The 22442-nt window shown below is 35.4% G+C and overlaps 1 protein-coding gene across 1 annotated transcript in view; it reads right to left on the reverse strand.

Moving 5' to 3' along the window:
• Positions 1-738: 738 nt before the first annotated feature.
• CSMD1 (CUB and Sushi multiple domains 1) overlaps positions 739-22442 on the reverse strand; it is a gene marked incomplete at its 5' end in the record, with an annotated part of 372382 nt that continues 350678 nt past the window's right edge. The window contains 6 exons of the mRNA XM_008574770.1: positions 739-4081; positions 7429-7561; positions 15293-15380; positions 16193-16305; positions 18729-18890; positions 21781-21825. Of these exons, the coding sequence (XP_008572992.1) occupies positions 3922-4081; positions 7429-7561; positions 15293-15380; positions 16193-16305; positions 18729-18890; positions 21781-21825 (701 nt within the window). The remainder of the gene's footprint in view (positions 4082-7428; positions 7562-15292; positions 15381-16192; positions 16306-18728; positions 18891-21780; positions 21826-22442) is intronic.

Here is a 22442-nt window from a genome sequence, read left to right on the forward strand (position 1 = left end):
AGGATTATATGCAATATCTGCAAGTCACCTCATGCAGTGTCTTGCGCTCAGTAGGTCCTCAATCAGAAGCAGCTACATGCAGTTGCTGGCCCAAATAGACCCAGGCTGTAAGTTGGGTGTCAAAACTTTGTTACTTTCAAGCCAGCGTGGGGCTATTTTATTTTTTTTAGTTATTAGTTGTTTATCATTTTGCAGTAACTTGACTCTCAGGAAAATTAGTATATCATTCTCTTTAACTGCAAGACATTTGGCTTGATGGGCCACTGAGGACTAGTAAAGCAGTCTGTATCTCAGCCCAGAAATGAATGGAGGACAGCTGGTTCTGAATTTTAAAGGCTGGATGAGAGTATGGTTTCTTTCTGAGCCTCCTTCAAGTGTGATATGCTTTCTTAAAAATGCCTATAAATTTCTTACATGTCAATTTTTTAGTGTCGGGAAAGTTTACAAAAAGAGCTCCCGAATTAAAGAGAAATCATAAAGACAGAGGTTTTTAAACAATTGCATTGTTTTTAATGCAAACCATCAAGAAATCTGTCAGGTTCGATGTTACTGTTCCGTGTATCATGGTTCCTCTTAAGTGTGCTTTTTATTAACTATAATGGTGATGTGAATATCTTGAGAAAATATTGAGCTTCTTTCTAAATACAATAAAGTCTCATTATAAACACTTCTGTCCTTTTCCTCCCCCGCAACAGACTTGTATACGTATTAATACTAAAATAAATTCACACGCAAAAATAGAAATCTAAAATTAAATATTTAATTAGAACTCTGATTTGCTTTAAAGATAGGTGGCATTGCACAGGCTATATTACACTCTCTTTATAGATTTTTTGACAAAAAAGATACTGTTCATTTTAACAGGCCACTTTTATATTCATACATGTGTAATAGGATTGGAACAGAAAATCAGCTAGAGATGGTACATTTTACATTATTGGGAAAATTACAGTTTTGTATTGTAAAAACATTTATTTTTAACAATTTACCTACATTAATCAAAAAATTACAGCATATTTAATAATTTTACAAATTCTTCATAAAAAATATATCTCTGTACAAAAAGGTCTTTTGCACCTACTTCTTGACAGCAGCGTGTGGAGGGACAGCGGGTGGGGTGGCGTTGATGATGGGTTTTCCTGATCATAATGCCAGCGTTCTTTTTTCCCCTTTTAATAATAGCTTTTAGTTGTTGTTTACAAAATATTTTACAGAAGAAAAAAATTATTGCAGCTAGCCTGAAGAAAGGCAAGATGTGTGTGAAACAAGCAGAAGTTTTAAACAGCTTTGAAGCACATAACCTGTTTTAGCGTGTGGTCGCTTCCTTCACGTGGGCTCCGGTTGCCTTCCGGGAAGAGTCTGCTAGACCTCACTCAGCAAGCACATCTCCTGACTGCCCTACCGAGATCCTCCAACGCCTCATGGGAGATTGGATTATTTACTACACACACCCTAGGAAGAAACTAGGCAGAATTCTCACAAGAGAATTTCACAGATTTTTTGTTTGTTTGTTTTTTAAACAACATGCTCCAAACTGACAACCATAGGACAGTTTGACTTTGCACAAAAAGAAAAATAATATCTAATCTGATATGTGATTTCTTGTATGTACGTATGTCCTGTCATTTCAGGAATTCATAACGTTATTGACCAGCAAGCAGGTCAGGGATGTGGGAACAGTGACATTAATTCAGACTCTGAAGTCAGCATTTTGCACCTAGTTTGAATGACTCAAACTTAGATATGTACAATATATATATATATATATGTATATATACACCTAATATATATAGTAACCCTGTTCTCCCTTGCACACAATGATCCTCAAACTTTCTAGCCTTTTCTGTTTGTTTCAGTTCACTGTGTGTGCTAGGAGCATTTTCCTGCCGACACCATCTAGTCTACTGAGAACAAGTAAAATGGAAGGATTCCCATTTGCAAAGCAAATCTCCAGGGATGGCATCAGGTTGGCCAGGGAAAAATTTGGAGAGAACTCAGCATAATAATATGGAATTCAAAAGACAGAGGAGTAAGTAGAAGAGGTTGGGGAGTCCTACGAACAGCATATGTCCCTTCCAGCGAGTCACAGAACAGTGGCAGCTGGGTAAAAAAGATCTACTCAAAGGTTCAAACCAAAATGCACAGCTTTCAAATGAATGAGCTATTACTCTACTGAGTTTTCTTTTTTCACTTTTTTATGTTTGAAGTCCTAAGTTTAAACACTGAGTAGACAAACAAATACATCAGTCTCAAAGCTAGGTGTGAATATGTTCACTACAACAATGTGAAAGTCAATTTCAATATTCCAACATTTCTATAGATGCCAATCTAGAAGGTGAAAGGGGAAATTTTCAACATGTGTAACACGTGCTTAAACATCAAGTAATAAAGTAAGTATTATCATGTCAAAATATTTTTATCAAACAAGTATAAATAAAAATAAACATGATCTTCACTTTCTATTTGTTATGCAAACATTCTCATGGTCATGTCTAATTCACGTTTTGATTTTATCCACACTGGGGATCATATCTATTTTATTTATATTGTAACTCATAATCTACCTATAATAAACTTTAAATGTGGAAAATCACTAAAATTATCTTTCCATCTGGAATTATAAAGCATGAAACAAAAGACAAACAATATATAGAATATATTATCATGAGAGGAGCGTGTTTTTTTCTTACCTCTAAAGGAACACTTAGTATTTGATCCCGAACACTTTTCACTCAGCTCAAGGTGCTACCATGATATATTGTCTTTCAATGCAATATCAGGGAATGATGATCCAGCAAAAGAATAAAAAATAGCAAATTCAAAAGGTAAGACTGCTGAAACCCACAAGTTCGTGAACTGTCTAAAATAAATTACTACTCACATTTTAACATGGCTAATAGAAATTTCTGCAAAACCCCTGCTACTAAGTAGTATATGGATCATGACAGAACTAAAGGGAGAAAACATGGGAAATAAAAAGACTTCTTTTTTTTTCTTGATGACATCTTCAATGAATTGAACACATAAATGTTGCTAATAGAAGGAATGATAAAATAAACCTCATCAATACTGTATTTCTTTTAAAATCTGTGCCGTATCTGAGATTCTTATTTCCTAACACCCCAACTACACTGGTGGTGAAATGTTTAGCTTGACAATAGGAAAGGATGCTTATATACAGTGAATAGTGTGTATAAACCCTGTGTAAATAGTTTATTTTTTATCAGAATCTTAGTCATTCATAACACACTAGTGCAAAAAATTGTGCATCAAAAATTCTGCAAGAGGACAGCTGACTAGGAAATTTGCAAATGTCCCTTGTGATGGACACTCCAGGAAGCTATGAGTCCTCAAAGCTTGTCAGGTCTCGGGAAGGACAGAGTGAAGCATTTGTAGGTGTGTGCATCTATCAGAATGGTGTCTTCTTCAAGAAAGATTTTGTTTTTCCAGAGTATTCGTTCGTGTTCTGTGTTCTTCGGGGTAAAAAACAAAAACAAAAACAAAAAACAAGACACATATTGTGGTGCTACTATTTTGTCACCACACCGGAAGGATGTATCCACATGCCCAGAAGATTGCATTGAAAGGCATCCCAGCAACACAGAAATAGGAAAGTCTGAGGCATAGAGTATGATGTGTCAGCTTGACTCGGCAGTCTTCCTCCAGTGTGCCTTGGTTTCAAGCAGATGCAGCCAGGTGTTTCTAATATGCTTTCATAATGAAGATCTGTGTGTAGTTTGATCCTCAGAAGACTCTGCCACATTTGAATAGAAATTCCCGCTGCACGTATGCCAGTAGACTATGTTAAAGGTCGCTGCAGCAAAGCAAGAATAGAAGGGAGAGTGGTATATGGCACCAAAGGAATTACTGCTTGTCCATCAGAGGTATGGCTATGAATCAGTCCTATCAGGGCACTGAGGGCTATACCACTGTACAAACTGTGTTCAGAGTTGTGTCAAACCTCACAGCCTTCGCTTCTGTAGGTTTTAAGTTTGTATCATACATGGGGTTTTCAAATGAAGCTTGTCCATTGCTGTTTTCATGTCCAGCATAGCCATTGTATTGAACTTTTGGTCTTGTTCTAAAAGCAGAAGCAGGAAAAAACAATTAGAACCCTGGTTTCAATAAAAGAGACATAACAGCTGGAACTGTGTGCTCTAGAGAACTCAAGAGCAGGAGGTGGCTCCCGCAACGAGCATGCACAGGGAAGAGGCGAAGCGCCACGCTCAACAGAGCTGGTGTTTTTAAACTGGTGGCTGGGATTATCAAACGGTTTAAAACGTGAAAGCAATTTCCATGCGGTTTGGATCCACTGATCACTGATAAGTTTCATGGCCTTAGTTAAGTCCCTACACTTTTTATTACTCTGTAAACTAAGGATGCTAGCCTGATGCCCACCCTTCAGGGCTGCTAAGATAGAATGAAATTACAACTATAAACTATTAGTTCACTGTCATTACTAACATTGACTAAATGTTAGCTATTTTTGTAATATGATTTTGTCTCTGGTGAATTAAAAATGAGTATCTTTAAAGAAAATAAAGTATACTCATTATTAAACTATTCTTTCCATTTTTTAATTAAGAGGAAAGCTACTACATATAACCCATGATTACAGAGTTAGAGGATTTTTACATTGAAAAGACCTAAACATATCTGGTCTGGCTCCTTTTTTTTTTTTTTTTTTCTTTTCTCATTCCAGAAGAAATTACATAAGAAAAATATGCCATGTGGTAAAAATAGAACTGTAATGTAAATAACAACACTAGCAAAAACATCACTTGCTATTGGAATCTGAACAAACTTCTTTAGTGATTTATTGTAGATTTTCTTAAGTTCCAATATGTTCATTAAGAAAAAGAGAAGTAGAAAGTGCATGACCCTCAGAAAATGAGATCTTTGTCAGCAGAACAGCAGTTTGCAACTAGCCTTGGAGTCGGAGAGGTCTTTGACATTGAACTTAAAAATGCTCCAGCAGCAAAAGTTAGCAAACAAATGTAGTCCAATGTTAATGGAGCAAAGACATGGCTAAAATTCTCATTCAGTCACCCAGGTGATGAGCCCTCACTGTTCCCTCATCGTAGGAAAATGCAGAACCAGAGCTGGATTAGATGCAGCCAGACCCAAGAAGTGAACGTGGTCAACTCAGCCATACAGACGGCCTGAACCAGGACCTTGGGTTCTGATTGAGAGAACAATTCTTAACATACCAGTAATAAAAGAGACTCAGAAAAGAGAAGAAACAAGGTTTTGTGAGGAGAAATTCAAAGCCAACTCGTTACAGAATGTTTATACCTGTAGAGGCTGAGAAGCCAGTGGAGAGAATGCCAAGGGCTTTGTGCTTTCCCTGGGCAGGTGGCAAGAACTCAGAAGAAAATGAATTGAGAAAGTGCCAGGCAACCAGGCCCTTAGGTTCCTTGCTTTTGCAAAAATTCCAACATTCCTTATATGGCACAGGAGCAGAGAACAAGAAGATTCTACAGATTTAAAAGTCACAGTGGCCTTATAGCTGTCCTCCTGAGAGCCATAAGATGAGAGCCTCCCGTCATTTTCTAGACACAAGGGAGCCCAGTCATTAAATTCTCCACCAGCCCAGAGGAAGTATCAAACTTATATAAAAAATAAGTGATACTTCCCTTATATCTGCTTTTGTAGTCTGAGATCTAGTCCCATGGCATTATCTTCGCAGAGGCACCTAACTGCTGTTCATTTCATAGGGAAATTTCTAAGGCTTAATGACTAAAGCTGTGATATGGATTGAATATATACCTAGTGCTATGCTGTCTTAAAATTAAGATGGAATCAGAAGTCACATTTAATTTATGTACAAATATATATAATTGTGTGGAATTATCTTTTCAAATGAAGAAAGAAAAATTTCTGAAAGTCATACAAAGGTTTGCATCTTTGGAGGTCCACCTAGGCAAGGCTCTCTGACATGTGGGGACACTGTCCACATCCCAGCAGAGGAACATCAAAGACCCCCCTACTGACAGGCAAAACGTCAAAAGTTGGGGGAAAAGAGATTTAATGAACTAGACTCTTTCCTTGTGGTTAAAATGGATGACAAAAAAGCAAAAACGAATTTGTAGGAATTATAAATCCCTACTGTATGTGTCTGTAAGGATATTACATTCCCTAGAGACACTTGTGAAAGAAGACATATTTTAAATTTATATCTCTTTAAGAAGAGAAGCACTTTCAACGTTGACACAGTATTGGATAAGGTGGTGGCATATATTTCTCTATTTACTAAATTTTAAACTAGCCTTCAGAAGAAATTTAAGAACAAGGCTCACCAAACCTGTGCATAGGATATTTTTTCTTCAAAATAAAAAAGTGTTAATATGCATGTGCCAGTCTTTGATTTTGTAAATACTATCCAAGATACCTTTTTAAAGGAAGAATATTGCCAGCCATAGGAAAGTGAAAACATACATACAAGCAGCTAATACAATTTAACTTAGAAGCAACATTCTTATTATTCTGTATTTCAGAAAACACATATTTAAAGAAAATATTGCATGAGTTACTTAAAAAAATATCCTCACACTACTGTTTTTTTTTTTTTTTTTTTTAAAAACCAAGATTAAGTGGAAATATCTGAGTTATATAAATTAACGTTTGGCACATTTAACGTACTTTAATATTATTCCAGGGGACTGTGATTTTTTGTTATTATTTGTAGAGAATGCTACTATTCCAAATAGTATCTTAGAAGAATTTGGCATATGCAAAATTCCTCCAAGCAATATATTCTCTATATACAGACAAAATGTACAAACACTTTATAATTCCTCCACAATTTTTTTCCATCCACATAAACCCCAACGAAAGAATATACTCCATTAAAGTTGTTTTTCCCCAAGTTTTGATATTTTCCAGTTAATAGGAATGTGCAAATTAATAGGTATTCAGAACACCTTTTCAAGAGACGGAACACTTAATATCGCTTAGTGCATATTAACAGCTCAGTTTTTATTTGTTGAAGGCAGGAATTAATAAAAAATTTATAAATCATGAATTCATGGACTTGAAAGTGGCCATAGAATTTATTCTGTTCAACCTTCTCCTGGAAGGCTGAAGAACCATCTCAGCATTCTGATAGCTTGCCATGAGCCTGAAAGTAGAAATAGAATCATTTCATCTTCTAGCTGAACAAAAAACAAAGCATGTTATTTCTTAACACAGTCATTTATTCTCTTAAATCTTCAGGTGTATCCTACTAAAAAACTAGGACCAACCCCCCCCCCCCAAAAAAAAAAAAAAAAACTACAACAAACCTTGGCACATAAGCATTCCTGATGGAGGAGAGAATGCTGCACGGCAATATAAAATCTATGTGCAGGTGGCATGCATGTGTGCACACTGCTTAAACTGAGAGTTTACACTCACAACAGTTGCAAACAAATGGTGTTTCTACAGTACCTGTGTTTGTAGAGGTAAAATGCAAACCCTGATAAAATTAGAGCAAAGAATGGAACCAGAATGGCAGCTGCCACAGAGCCACTGCTGGTGCCGTGGTAATGATGTGAAGAGTCTTGATCAGAGCTTAAGGGATCTGGAAGATAAAGAGGAATATTTAATTTGCAGTTACTGTACTATGTTTAAACAAGGAAATATTTATGATAACTTTTATAAATGGATATAAATTCTACAAGGAGCAGAAGGAGTTGCAGTTCCACAGGGAACCAACTAATATTCTTTTCTAAAGATTTTTTTACTCACCTTAATGACCAAGATAAAAAAATCTGACCATTTTTTAGTACTACTCCTATTAATAATTGTGAGAAAGGCAGAAGTGGTACTATAAATCCTGATTTTGTTTTTAGTTATAGATATTTGCATTTGCATAAAAACTAAATGAAAGCATTTACATGGTTTTTACTATATAAAGAGATCAATATTATTTGGTGTTTTCTCCTATCTTGAGGCACAGAGTCAGCAAAATATTAGTCATTGAAATTATGTAAATATTCCAGTTCTGTATATAAATGGTGTTATATTTTCCATATGTGAATATGTTGGTGTAATCTGCTTTTATTTTAGGTAGATTACAAAATTCATTGCAGAGTTTAGAAATACTCAAAAGAAAAATGCAGCCCAGTGTCATTACACAACTTTCTATGAGGACACAAAAGAATGCTAAAACGTGATTTCTGTCCATTAGGAAGGAAGGCAGATGTAAACATCTCAAACATTACAAAGTTGACAGATAGAACCATTTACTCTACAACTCAAGTCTATGAAGTGCCAAACATATTCATGGCATAGAGAGAAGCAAACATTGAAAATACAAATCAGCAAACACTGATTAAGTGACTTATGCCAAAGAAGGAAGTTAGTCCTTGAAGAGTTTACTTGTAACATATGATTTTGACATGTATTTGGCCTAACTGCATGGAGTCTCTTAAGGCACATGTGTAATAAATTACGATTGGAGTTATCTGAATACAGAAGCATTGTTGAGAAAAAGCTGATCTGGTTTTTAGAAATATATTTTCAGAATTTATGGAATGTTAAATTGAAAGAGAAGTCTATTTTACTTATTTTTATAAGCCAAAAAGGCAAAGAAATAATCAAATATTAAAATCTTTAAATTTCAGTTTATAGCAAAATTCTTGAATTTTACATAAATACTTTCAAATGCCACTTGCTTCAATAGATGTAGGATTATTACTGCCTATCTTACTTTATAATCAATGTTGCCTTTTGTAACATAACCATGTCTTTTTGAGATCCTTCCACATTAGCACATTTGAATCAGATTTAATTTTTCATTTCAGATGCCTTCACTTCCTACCACACAAAGGGAAAAATACCAGATACTTGTTCTATCTGAATGTGAGCATGATGGTGATGGGCATGTGAGTTGAGTTAAGTCAATTGGATGCTCCCACCCTGGACCCTGAATTTAGAGAGAGTGCAACACAGATCTTAAGATGGTCTAGAATTTATTCTAGTGGCTGTGGCAGTGCCAGCATCTTTAGGCAACATCATATGTCCCCTGGTGATGGCTCCAACCACAGCACGCAATGTCCCAGGGCAGCAGTGGCAGCAGTAACATCCAGTCACCAGGTGTGGTCCAACAGAAAGAGCCCTGCTACACTATTAAAATGGCACCAACTTTGTAGGTTTGATGTGAGAATTAAATGTGTTAATGCATCTCTACTACTTAGGGCATTGCCTGGTACATAGTAAGGGCTCATGAGGACCCATATTCACGAGAACATAAGTTCCATGAAGCCAGAGTGTTTTTTTGATTAGCTTTCCTCTTGAATCCCCAGTGCCTAGAACATATTAGGTGCTCAATATATATTTGTGAAGTTTAAAAAAAATTGTGCTGTTTATTGTAGTATTTCGGCACCCAAATATCTTTTGTTTTCCATTATGTTGCCATACCTAATTCTTCATGTTGCTATAATTCTATGAGTTTCTTTACCTCTTTCTAATGAATTTGTGCTGCACTTAACCTAATCACACTTATTTTTGGTTATATGCAGATAAAATTATATACTTTTGTCCAAAATACATATCGAAACCCCCAATAGATAAAAATTCTGAAAATCTACATGCCATGACTGACTAGAACAATAGTGATAGAGTTTGGATGTGTCATCCCCCCAACGCTTATGTCAAAATCTGATCTGCAATGTGGCAGCGTTGGGAGGGGTTTGGGTCATGGGGGGGGCAGATCCCTCATGAATAGATTAATACCCTCCTGGGGGGGTGGGTAGTGAGTAGTTCTTGCTCTGTAAGTTCCCACTAGAGCTGGTTGTTTAAAGGAGCCTGGCATCTCCCCTTTCTCTCTCCTGCTTCCTCTTGCCATGTGATCTGCTTGTACTCACCAGCTGCCTGCCGCTTTCTGCCATGAGTAGAAGCAGCCTGAGGCCCGTGCCAGATGCAGCTGCCCCAGAATCATAAAGCAAATAAACATCCTTTCTTTATAAATTACCCAGTGTAAGGTATTTTGCTATAGCAACAACAAAAAAGGACTAATACAAATAGAAACAATGATCTTTGTGAATTATATAACCATATATACTCTGAAATTATTATGCTATGTGGAGCTCCTAGTTAATTTCAGTTATTTGCCCTTGTTTTAATAATTTAAAGGGAAATCCAAGCACATGTAGTAAATAAAATGGTATAAAATTATACGAAAATAAATATAAAGGAAAATGAAAATAAAGGTTCACTTTTTGCCCTGTATACCAGTCTCCCTCTTTATGGTTAAAAGGGTTTATTTTTTTAGTGTTCTTCCAACATTGATTCTTTCTCTTTTCTTATTTGTATAAAAATGGGGAATACTATTAACATTTTTTGTATGTAGCTTTTTAATCTTAACCATATATTTTTTGGAGTTCTTTTATCGGCACATATGAATCAGATTTAATATTTTTAAGGTATGTAGTGTTCTACTGAATGGATATAACAGAATTTATTTTACCAGTCTACTGTTGAAGGACATTTAGGCTGTCCCTAGTCTTTTTTTATAATGTGGCAATAAAATCTTTTCTCTATATCTGCACATTAGTAGAGATCTGAATACAGGATAAATTCTGAGTAGTAGAAAGATTGCTTAAGAGAATTTAGGCTTATTGCCTAACCTTTTAGTGTTGCTATATCTTACTAATTGCTCTCCAAAGGGGTCGTCCAATTTCCCTGCAGCAATTATTTTATGAGGACCATTGCAAAACACTGGGATTGTCGTGTATCATCTACTGATGGCTACCCTCCCTCCATTTCTACCCCCACCCCCTCCCTTCTCTCCTACTCCCTCTTTTCTCCCATTGCCCAGTCTTCTTTATATTGTTATTATTGCTTCTACTCTGTTAAATCAAACTTAGTACTTAGTTATTTTAAAATTTACATTTACTTACTTAAGAATAAGGTTGAACATCTTTTCACATTTGGTGATCCAAGTTATCTCATTTTTTAAGGAGCATTATTGAAAGAACAATCCGTTCGCTTAGCATGCACACACAATTCAAGGTTATTTCAGTATATTCACAGGGTGGTGCAATCATCACCATGATCTAACTTGGAACACTGTTGCCCCCTAAAAGAATCCCAGTACCTCTTAGCAGTCATTTTTCCTCCTCCCCACCCCCACCTCCAGCTCTGGGCAATCACCAATCAACTTTCTGTTTCTATAAACCTGCCTTTTCTGGATATTCATATAAATGGGATCATACAATATGTGGTCTTTTGTGTCTGGCTTCTTTCAGTTAGCATGATGTTTTCAAGTGTAATCCACAATGTAGCATGTGTCAATACTTTATTCCTTTTTAATACTGACTAATATTCCACTGTATGAATAGGCCACATTTTGTTTACCATTCATGAGTTGATGGATATTTGGGTTGTTTCCACATTTGGGCTATTATAAGTAACGTTGCTGTAAGTACTCATGTACAAGTTTCTGTGTGAACATGTTTTCAATTCTCTCGGTTGTACATGGAGGATTGACATTGCTGGATCTTATGGTAAACTCAATGTTTAAGTCTTTGGTGAACTACCACACTGCTCTTTCCCCAGCTGCACCATTCTACATTTCACCACAATGTATGAGTGTTCTGACTTCTCCACAGACTTGCCCCCTCTTGTGATTTGACTTTTTGATCATAGCTATCCTAGTGGACGTAATACGATATCTCAGTGTGGTTTTGATTGGCATTTCCCTAATGGCCAATTATGTTCAACACCTTTTCCTGGGTTTATTCATCTGTATAATTTTGCAGAAATGTCTATTCAAATCATTTGCAAAATTTTTAGGTAGGCTATTTACCTCTGTATTTTTGAGCCATATAAGTTCTTTATATATTCTGGATATAAGGTATTTATCAAATACATGGTTTTCATGTATTTTTTCCCATTCCATGTGTGTTTGGTGTTGGGGGGGATTCACTTTCAATGGGGAGACCAATTTGCTCTTGAGTTTCTTATACAAGTTTTTTGCATTAAACTTGTCCTTCGTGTTAACTTGATTTCAGTATCCACTTAATGATAACACTTTTTTTTTTGGTTTATCTAATGACTGGAGACAATTAGGAGGTTGTTTATTTTTATCCATAAAAATACATTTTAGCCATCATGCTTTAGTGAATGATTGTTGTTGAAGCATTACTTAAAAATAAACTTTTCTAATTAGTTGAATGGGAGACTCACTTAGGATTCAAATTATTTTGTGAATCAAATGGCTTTTCCTGACAATAAGCTCATCATCACATGAGAATAAAGATTACTTGCTAAAGCAAGCTGTTGTTTTGTTAGATTAAAAAGGAATGGAGTAATGCAAAGAAAATATGTGATAGCAAAGTGATACTTCAGGTCAGGTTCCCTGGATGAGTAAACTCAAGACATCTACACATCATCTTGTACAGCTCACTGGGGTGTCCTTAAACAAAATTACTAGAGCATGTGATAGACAGAGAAAGGAGGACAAAGAGCTACAGGGTTTGGCTTAGAGCAAGGGAAGAAAAGAACAACTTTACCCATCATTAGTGTTGGCCTAATACGTTTATTCTACTTCATTACCTCACAACAATATAACCCAATTTAAAATATTATCTCAGCGAATGCTGACATTATACTTTAAAGCTCTTCTATTTAACAGCACTAAGTTTGCAAGGGTGGAAGTAGAGTATTTTATGATTGCTTATTCTTTTTCAATCAAGTTCTTTTTCTAAGTATTTTAAGGTACATGTTGGCATACATTTCTGTAATTACTCAGGATCTTGATATAAGTCTTACAAAGTAAGTTTATTAGTGATAACCTGTAGAGTATACATAAAGCAAATGTATTTCACAGGGCCTGGTTTTCCAAAGCTTTGCAGTTTCAAATATTAACCTTGCAAAAGACAGGAAATTTTCCCCAGGCTATAGTCTCTGTTGTAAGATAAAGAATTGTAACACAGCAAGGTTGCTGTCTCAAAGACAGACAGGTTACTGATTGATACGTAAAGATACTGGGAAATTGCTGTAAGAAGACAATGTTTGCTAAGATCAAGCTTTTGTTGGTGGATTGACTTAACTTCTTACAAATTGCATTATGGAATATCGCCTTGCTTGTTTTACTGAATGTTACCAGCATCTATTGTTAAACTTGTTAAACTATACTTGGGAAAAACCCCACCTATGTTCTCTTCCTGTAACTTCCTGGTCTGGAGAATAAATGTGGGAAGAGAACCCCAATTTGGGGTTAATTTCCCAAATGGAAGGAATGCCTCTCTCTTGAGGGTTCTGGGAGATTAACCCCTTTTGGGGCTTCTCACTGATCAGAAGAGATGGGCTTTGAGTAATCCTTTGTGGCTCTGTCACCCAGGGAAAGGGGGGGGACAAATCCGTGGGAGGCAAAGCAACCACTGGGGTGTCCTTAAACAAAATTACTAGAGCGCGTGATACAGAGAGAAAGGAGGACAAAGAACTACAGGGTTTGGCTTAGAGCAAGGAAAAAAAAAAAAAGAAGAACTTTACCCATCATTAGTGTTGGTCTAGTACATTTATTCTACTTCATTACCTCACAACAATATAACCCAATTTAAAATATTATCTCAGCCATTGCTGACATTATAATTTAAAGCTCTTCTATTTAAGATTATTAAGTTTGGAAGGGTGCAAGTAGAGTATTTTATGATTAGTTATTCTTTTCAATCAAGTTTTTTTTCTAAGTATTTTAATATACAGGTTGGCATACATTTTTGTAATTACTCAGGATCTTGATATAAGTCTTATGAAGTAAGTTTATTAGTGATAACCACCATAAAATTTTACACTCATGTTCCTTTGGAAGTTAGTTCTGTTATCGAGCATATATGGTAATATTCTCTTTATAAAATTAATATGTTAATAGCATTCTACAAGCAAAGTATAGACTAGTTTATACTATTCAGGAGAAATATGGTGCTAATCTCATCACAAGATTGCACTTTCTCTTCAGTGTTGGTAGCAACAAGTACCATGACTTCTGTGTGCCAAAACCTTTAGCATGCACAAAGCAATCTCTTACACTGTCTCTGCACCTCCTAACAACCCTGGAAACTTCTGTACTGGGTTTTCAGATGAAGAAATGTGCTCAAGAATATTGTAACTCATTCTAGATTACAAAAATAGCAAACAGATGAGGTAAGATTCAAATCTAATAACTGTTTCCACATATTTTCCTTCTTTAATTACTAAGGTAAAAATCAAATAGTAAAAAATAAATATACAAAGGAGGAAGAAGGACCTATCGGTCTATCCACTTAGAGTAAACTTTTTATCACACATAAGTTATGAACATTTTTCCACGTCAATATACAGTCCTCATTTCTTTAATGAAATACACTGAATAAAACTATTTCCTATTAAATATAATTCATTGCATAAGAATTTGGATTGAAATAATTCCTTTATGATGGGGTATAACATGTATGGGTTATTTCTAACTTCAACTATTAAAAACAGTCCTGCTTTGGACATACTTGAATATGCAAAGGACAATTTTTACACGTCTGATTAAAATTTCTAGAAAGAATTGTTGTATGAAAGATACCACCAAACTGTACATACCTCCTCAACATCCACCAAAACCAAACACCTATTTCTACTGTCAAGCCAAAACTAATATTTTAAAAAACTTGCAATTCTGATAACTAAAAATTATCCATCTTTGTTGGTACATATACATACATTTTTGAAGATATATTAATTGGTTTGTTGGCCACTTTTAATTACTCTTACTTGTATTTTTTTTTTTCCTTTTTGTCTTTTTTCGCGACCGGCAACGGATCACAACCCTCAGTGTCGCGCCCGTACCGGACCAGGACCAGCAACGGGATCGCAAACCTCGGTGCTGTGCCCGCACCTCGCTCAGCCAGTGAGCGGGAACCGGTCTGTATGTGGGATCCGAACCCTCGGCGGGAGCGCCACCATGCTCCCAAGCGGTGCACCGTAGCAGTGCGCCACCGGGCCGGCCCTTACTTGTATTTTTTTTAACTTTAGTTTTCTCATGATAATATAGTTTGCTCATTCTTCGAGTTTCATCTTTATCATCCCCCCTTATTTTTTAATATCTTGATATAGTAAGAATGTTGATTCCACATCTGGCATATTCATTGCATTACTTCCAGCTTTGTGTTTCTCTATTTTGCTATTCAAAAGATTCTTTAAAATTTACTTGTAAGATACATTAATCACTCCCTTTATTCTCCTTTTTGTTTCTTTCAGAGTCACGTCCTTTTCATTCTTAGCATAGTCATTCTAAGGCCAAACTGATATTTGCTTTAAAAAATATCATAGCACAGTTTACCTTGCCTTTCTAGCTTGAATTTTCCAAAGTCTTTTCCATGTATGTCACCTTGAAAAGTAAATCCTCCTCTTTCCAGTCCTGATGATACCTGATATGTAGGAAAAGGAAGAAAAAAACATATAAAAAAAATCAATAGTAATACCTCTTCCTTTATCATAATATACCTTTTATATCTCAGACTTGGATATTACAGAGTAAATCTTTTTTTCCCCCTCCTTTTAGTGACACATTTATAGTTAAAAATTGCGAGTTAATACAAAGGTGAGCTTCAATTAACTTAAATAAATGCTCACTATTTGATTTCTAAAATGGTAGTAAATTTTACAACATATTCATATATAAACTACCCATCTTAAAAGGGAACAAACATGAGTTAATTAATAATGTACACTACGTAAAACTTGCTTTATGGCACAGCGGTTGGCTGGTGGGTACCACGTGAGCCTGTACACCATTAAGTCAGAGAGTTGTTATACAAACAAATGGTTAACTTGAAAAAGAGAATATTAATGGGAACAACTTAAAGCTCTCTGTATATCCAAGGATTACTTTTCAGAATGTTCAGAATGGTTGCCAAATGGTCTTGGAAAATTTTAGGTTGCACCACTCTTAGGGAGAAATGTGGTTTTAACAGCACAGAACCTGGATTTAAGGTCTTGTTTTGTTTTCAACAGAAAGAATCTCTTCAGTCTAGGTCAATTTATTTCTCCAGTAAATTTCAGAGAATTGGTTTCTTCTGTTCTAAAATGAAGGGGTAAAATGGCCATGCTTTCAAGAAGACAGACTGCTGAGTTTTCAAAGAGCAGACACAACAACCTGCCATCCAGAAATCTTCACCTGTGGGCAAAGAAATGTTTAGAAAACCTGTACTTTGTTAAAAAACCACATGCAAGTACTTACATAACCATCTAGTCCCCAGTTGTCATTCTCAAACTTGCTTACAAAAATGTCCACTGGACCTTTCATTTGAAAAGCTTTCAGAAGTAAGTGGGCCTCCTCCTTCTTGTAAACTCCTGCAAAAAAATCAGTCCATTAGTCTTATGTTGTAGGAATTCACAAGAGTTAATAATTCAGGCATTTAATCCATTTGATTTGGAAAATGGTACAGAGATGATAATATCATAGATAACAGAAAATCCAAACAGGCAATTTATTTTTATTTTTATATTTTAGCTTCAGTGTTTGTTTTTTGTTTGCTTTTTACTGAAAATTACTTATTAAAGTCCCTGTCTATCTTAATTGGGTATAGTATATGTCACTAAATTCAATATCTTTCTTCCACAGAAAAAAAGGAAAGTGACATGTATTTAATTCTGCTAATTAAAAAGTCCAGCATTTTCAAATTTGTATTTTATTCACTTCTGAGAACAGGAGTATGTAGGAAAAAAACAGACCAAAATCATAACTCAAAATACAGCTAATTTTATAAGTGATGTGCACCTACTCATACAAAATGAACAGCCCAGCGAGCACAGTGTGAAGGACAGACTCATGCAGCCCACAGACTGGGCACAGCATGACTCAACAGCACACCACACGTGTCCCTACTCTTGATACAGGTGGGTGGGTAATGGGGTTGCCCAGAGAGGACATGGTGAGACATGTTGGGGCATGTGCTGTATGTGATGTAGCTATGATTAGTTCTCTACCCAACTGAGGAAGTAAATAAGCAAGTGAAGGAACAAACAAACAAATAAATACTGAACCAATAACACTGAACCCATAATGACCCATGTGCAGAGAAGACACATGGCTCAGGGGGCAATTATGAGGATAGTTTCAGAGAAAGTACAGCAGTGAATTCCCACTAACTCAGATCAGAGAAACAGAATCCTAATGTGTCAGGAACAGTTTCCACGGCAGAGCACTCAGGACAGCAGGGAACCCAATGCTCAACCCACAAGAAGGAGCAGCTACAGGCTTTAGTTTGGGCTGGTGCCCATTCCTACCACCAACATCTCTATGTTCCTTTGCAACCCATTTAACCTCTAAAGCTCAGAACCCCAGTTCTACAAGCTGTAGGTAGAGATAACAAAATCTGTCTTTATGAGATATTTTGCGTGGTTAAACAGCAGCAGTCAAGAGACTATTAGGGTCCTAGATGGCACTACATAAGTGTTCATTTCCCTTCCTCCTCTCCTCGTCTCAAGTCAGAAGTCACACCGTCAGGAAGTCTGTATATCTCCTGTGACTCAGCTGGAACAACTCTTGACACAAGCACTTTCCCAGGTCTAGACCACAGATTTCCCTACACCAATTTATGGAGATTAGCCATGTCAAAACTCCATTGAAGCATTTTCTTTGTGGAAACAAAATTCACACCCCTGATTCTGTGAAGAGAAATGTTATCCAATCCACTTGGGTGAGATTAAGGAATTTACATATTTTTTAATTTCCTTAATTTATTCTGACACGTGACTAGATTTAAGTACCTGCTCTAAATCATTTCTACATTCACAAGTGCCAGGTAGAGAACTGTGGGGGCCTGACACCATGAGTTCATAAATAGATTCCTATTAAACATCTATGAGTAGGAAGGATTTTGCTTTTCCCAATCCAGGGCATGTGCACTATTTTCAGGTGTGTTTCATCTAAGGAAGCAAGAACAAGGGATGGGAGGGAAGGTGGAAACAACTTGACCTGCTGTCATACTGTCTAAAGATTAATCACTGGGTTGTCTATTGATTACAGAGACAGTATTTGACATTTTGGGGGCCCTTGGCATTCAGAAACAGGCAAGAGCCTTGTGGATAATTCAGGGAGAATTGCAAGCCTTTAAAAGAAGTTAGTCTAGGGCGAAATAATACATGGTTATGAGAAGTGGGGTAATTAAAAAAATTACTCTAGATTTAGGCTTGAAGGTGGTTCTGTGCTTATTGGTTAAGAGTGTGGGCTCAAGATTCTCATTACTAAATGCAAATCTGATTCTGACAATTACTGACCATATCACCTTAGAAAAGCTACTTAACTTTCCTGGGTCTCTCTCTCTCTTTTTCCTTTTAAATCAGTTTTTAAAAATGTATTCAGTAAGAGTTCTTACATCATAAGATTAATCTAAGAGTGAAAAAGATATTACATATAAAAAATAGTATCTGGCATAGGAATCAGAGCTGTTATTTTATTAACTGTGGGATGGCAAAAACAGCCCATGAGGAGCATGAGTTAGGAAAAAGGATATCAAAAGAATAAAGTTTGGAGACATGCATACTGGATATAAATCTTAGATTCACTTTTCTGCACTGATTTTGTAATCTTTAAAATTAAAAAATAATACCACCTACCATGGTTACTGAGAGGCTCCTAATGAGATGTAGTATATACAAAGCCAACATGATGTGAATAAGTACTTAATAAAAGTTACATCCCTCCTCTCTGATAATATCATGGCTTTTCTTCTGCTCACATCATGCATTTAGGGAAATACTTTGGGATCTACCTGTCAATTTCAGCTCCACTTGAGAGGCTTCAGTGAAGGTTGCGTTCACCTTACTGCTTGTTGCATTGAACCAGTCAACGGTTAGAGTTGCAGGTTGTCTTTTCCCTAAATACTCATAATATCCTTTCCACACTGAATTGATGAAGAATACATCTGAAGGAACTGTGGGAAGAGGGGAAAACAGACAAATGTTAGCACACACACACAAACATCAAACTTAAGACTTTTTAAACATAGGCATAATTCTGTTCAGTGAGTGAGAGATCACAGATGATGACAGTGATAAAGACAAGTATAACCCAGTGCACTGTTCTTTCATAGCATGTGGAAAAGTCAAAAGTAGAAGGATAACTGTGGTTTGCAAGTAGACATTTGTCACTTTGTTGGAAAAGTATTTTATAAGCTAAAGTATAAGTACTTTAACAGACTTGCCAAGGCAAGTGGGTATGGTGAATTGGTATTACTAATGTTAGGTTAGCAAGAAATGTGTTAAGCTGACTCATGAAATGGCTGCTGATATTTCACTAATATCCAAGTCTACTCTGAAAGACTTAGAAGGCTCAGAAGAACTGTCACATATCATCTGTGTCAGAAATTTCCTGCCCTCAAAAAGCTTGCATTTCCCAGCACCACTTTGGATACATGCTGCTTCTGAAGACAAAGGCGCTTCATTTCTTGAAGTTGTCATTTTGTAAGTAGAACAGATTTCTCTGTCATTCATGCTTTTCTACTCTACTTTAATCTCCGTGTATAAAATTTTCCAATATTATTGAGAAAGATGAATGAATTCAATCATCTCAAATGTTCCTTTTATGTCTTTAAATTCAGAAATAAAAGGCATAAATTCTTTTAAGGCATACAATTCATCTAGGACAGGAATACTTGCAAAGATTATTGAGATAATTTCGCCTGTTTTCAGTTTATGAAAAAACTAAACTTATTTTTCACATCTCTGCTAAGAAACGTATATAAAATGCTGCCATTTTCACGTAAAATGAATTGTATTACAATGTATAAATCTACATCAATGATTCCACTAAGTTTCTCTTTGCTTTTTGCCTCATGATATTTCTAAATTGTTTAATTAGACAAAATTCACTATAAGTAGAATTGGTCAAAACACATTATTTGTATTGCTAGGTAGAAATAAAGATGAATTTTCCCCTAACTCTGTATATTTTTAAATCCACATATAGTCACAAATGATGAAGGCACAAGTATATTGTGCCCGTGTTCATGTTTCTCTTCACAATCCCAATGGCCATTCCCATCTTCCTAGACAGGCTAAACCTACAAAAACACAGCCTAGCAGCAGAAAGGTTAAAGAAGGACAGAATGGAATAGCTTCCTATGGCCTTGAGTAGACCCAATTTCCTAATATTAAAAGCAATGACAATAATAATAAAATAAGTTAAAAGTAGACACATCCACACAAGTATCTAAACATTTGCTTATAAATAACTGACATTAAACACACCTACTCATCCATCAGCAGCACTGCAGAGACACCAGTTTTAATCTGTAACCCCAAATTTACCTTATTTTCCTTTACTAAAATTAACAGCCTTTAAAACAGCATCACGATTGTTTTCCCTAACTCAACTGAAGACATGAATGCATTTGTTCAAGACATTCACTTAAGTTACTCTTGTTGGTGCATCACAGTAATGTGTTATGCCTAAGTAGAGTAAGGGATCAACAGTGTCTTAGAAGTGGCTTCTCTGTATTCAAATCTGGCCATCAGTCCTGTGGTAGAAATCATCTTTTTTTGGTCCTTGTCATTTGACTGTGCAGTAGTAGTGTGCAGAATATTGCAACAACCGAATAGCTGAATGTGTTAGAATGTACTACCTTGAAAAAGAACCATATTTAATTAGTGCTTCCTTTCAGAAAGAATGAGAAAAGGTATATTGATGATAACAATTGCACCTACAAAAAGAGTACATAGTATATATCTTGTGTTTCAATATCTTAAACACAAAACAAGCAAATAAAATCATAGAACAAACACACAGCAACAAAAACAGGGTGTGTTTCCTTCCATTGAAGAAAGTCCCAGAGTATTGACTTCTGTATTTGATTTGTAAGAAGTACTTTAATAAAATAGTCCGGTATGATAAAAAGTATTTTTTATTCTTTGTTGTATAGATTGAAGAAATTTCTTAAATTATAATGGAACATTTTCCTTCATCTAAGAATTAAATATGTAACACAGCATTCTGACAAATACTCTTTCTGTTTTTTATTCTAAATTGAGCTTTATGTCCAAGAAACCAGTGTTAAAACCTGAATAAGGAAAATACTAATCAAATGACCTTATATATTCATAAAGGTTTTCTATTTCTGGTAAAAACAAAACAAAAACAAACAAAAAAACCCAGCTTGTTTTAAAATAATTCGGGACACATTTTGCTACTTAAACACTATCTAAATTTATAACACAGATATAATATGCCACATGATGTCAAGTAATGAAAACCTTCCCTAAGAAACAGAACTTCATCTTTCCAACTTGCTGTATAATGCATTTAGCAAGGCACCACATACCACAAAAAGCTATAATCAACAATTTAGAAGGCAGAAGATGCCTGAATTATGGTGATACTTGGAAAAAATACTGGGGCTCCACATTTGAACTGTTCAAATTAACAACTTATGTTCTCAAAATGCCTCCTTTACGTTAGCTTCCTCATTTGGAGGAAAGAATTGCCACCCTCTTTATAAGGCTCTCCATTATATCACATTGTATTAACGATGTTTTATGTCCATTTCTGCCTACAAAACACCTAAGGCACCTTTTAATGAAACGGTGAGAGATAACACCAAAGGTTTTCTTTTTAAGTAAAGTAATGTAATTCCATTAACAAACCACTGTTGTGAAAGAAATAGAAATCTGCATGGACCTGGTGTTTTAAATAATTGAAACATTAACTTTGTCATGGACTAATGGATTCAGAAATTTAAATGTTAAAAATTGTTTCATTGTACAGAGTATAGTAGAGAACAAATCACTTTATTTGATTGAAATCTGTAACTGGTCTGGTATACAAACCTGGAGTTTTAGTAACTGTTTCATTAACTTCTCTCACTCCTTTACCTACAAGTAAAAAGACAAATTATCATTTTCAAATACATTTATTTTCGAATAAGGCTGAAAAAATGTCAAATTGAAGCAATTTTCCTTTCTCTAGATTTTTAAAACGTACAAAATATGAATATCTTATACATATACATTTTAAACCCATGTATTCCCAGCAGAATATGATCTGTCATTGTGGGAAAACTGAATTTAATGGTGAAAACTAATGTATATTTATCTAACATGTATATTTCCATTTAAGGTGCTACAACAGAGAGCCTGGCAAAGGAGGGTGGCTTATATCAATTTTCTCAAATTCTATTTGGGATATACTGCCCCAAATTAAAAAATAATATCCAAAATAAATAAGATTTTATAATCACTCTTAATTTTAGTCTCCCACATAAATCAATGAATTTATAAGTTAATATTAGGGAAAATCAAATTACTTATCTTGCAGAGTGTTTAATTTGGTCTATCAAGTTAGAATTAACTCACAATCTCTTAGCTTTTATAGTTCTATATCAAATCACAAATTACCCTTTTTTTAAGTCTGTATTTTATTTCTGACAGCGAAGGCAGGAGACACATAAGTTTCTTAAGGCTCCAGGAAATGAAAACTAAAGTTACTGACT

The sequence above is a fragment of the Galeopterus variegatus genome, unplaced genomic scaffold, assembly GCF_000696425.1.
Source record: "Galeopterus variegatus unplaced genomic scaffold, G_variegatus-3.0.2 Scaffold1099, whole genome shotgun sequence".
Taxonomy (NCBI): domain Eukaryota; kingdom Metazoa; phylum Chordata; class Mammalia; order Dermoptera; family Cynocephalidae; genus Galeopterus; species Galeopterus variegatus.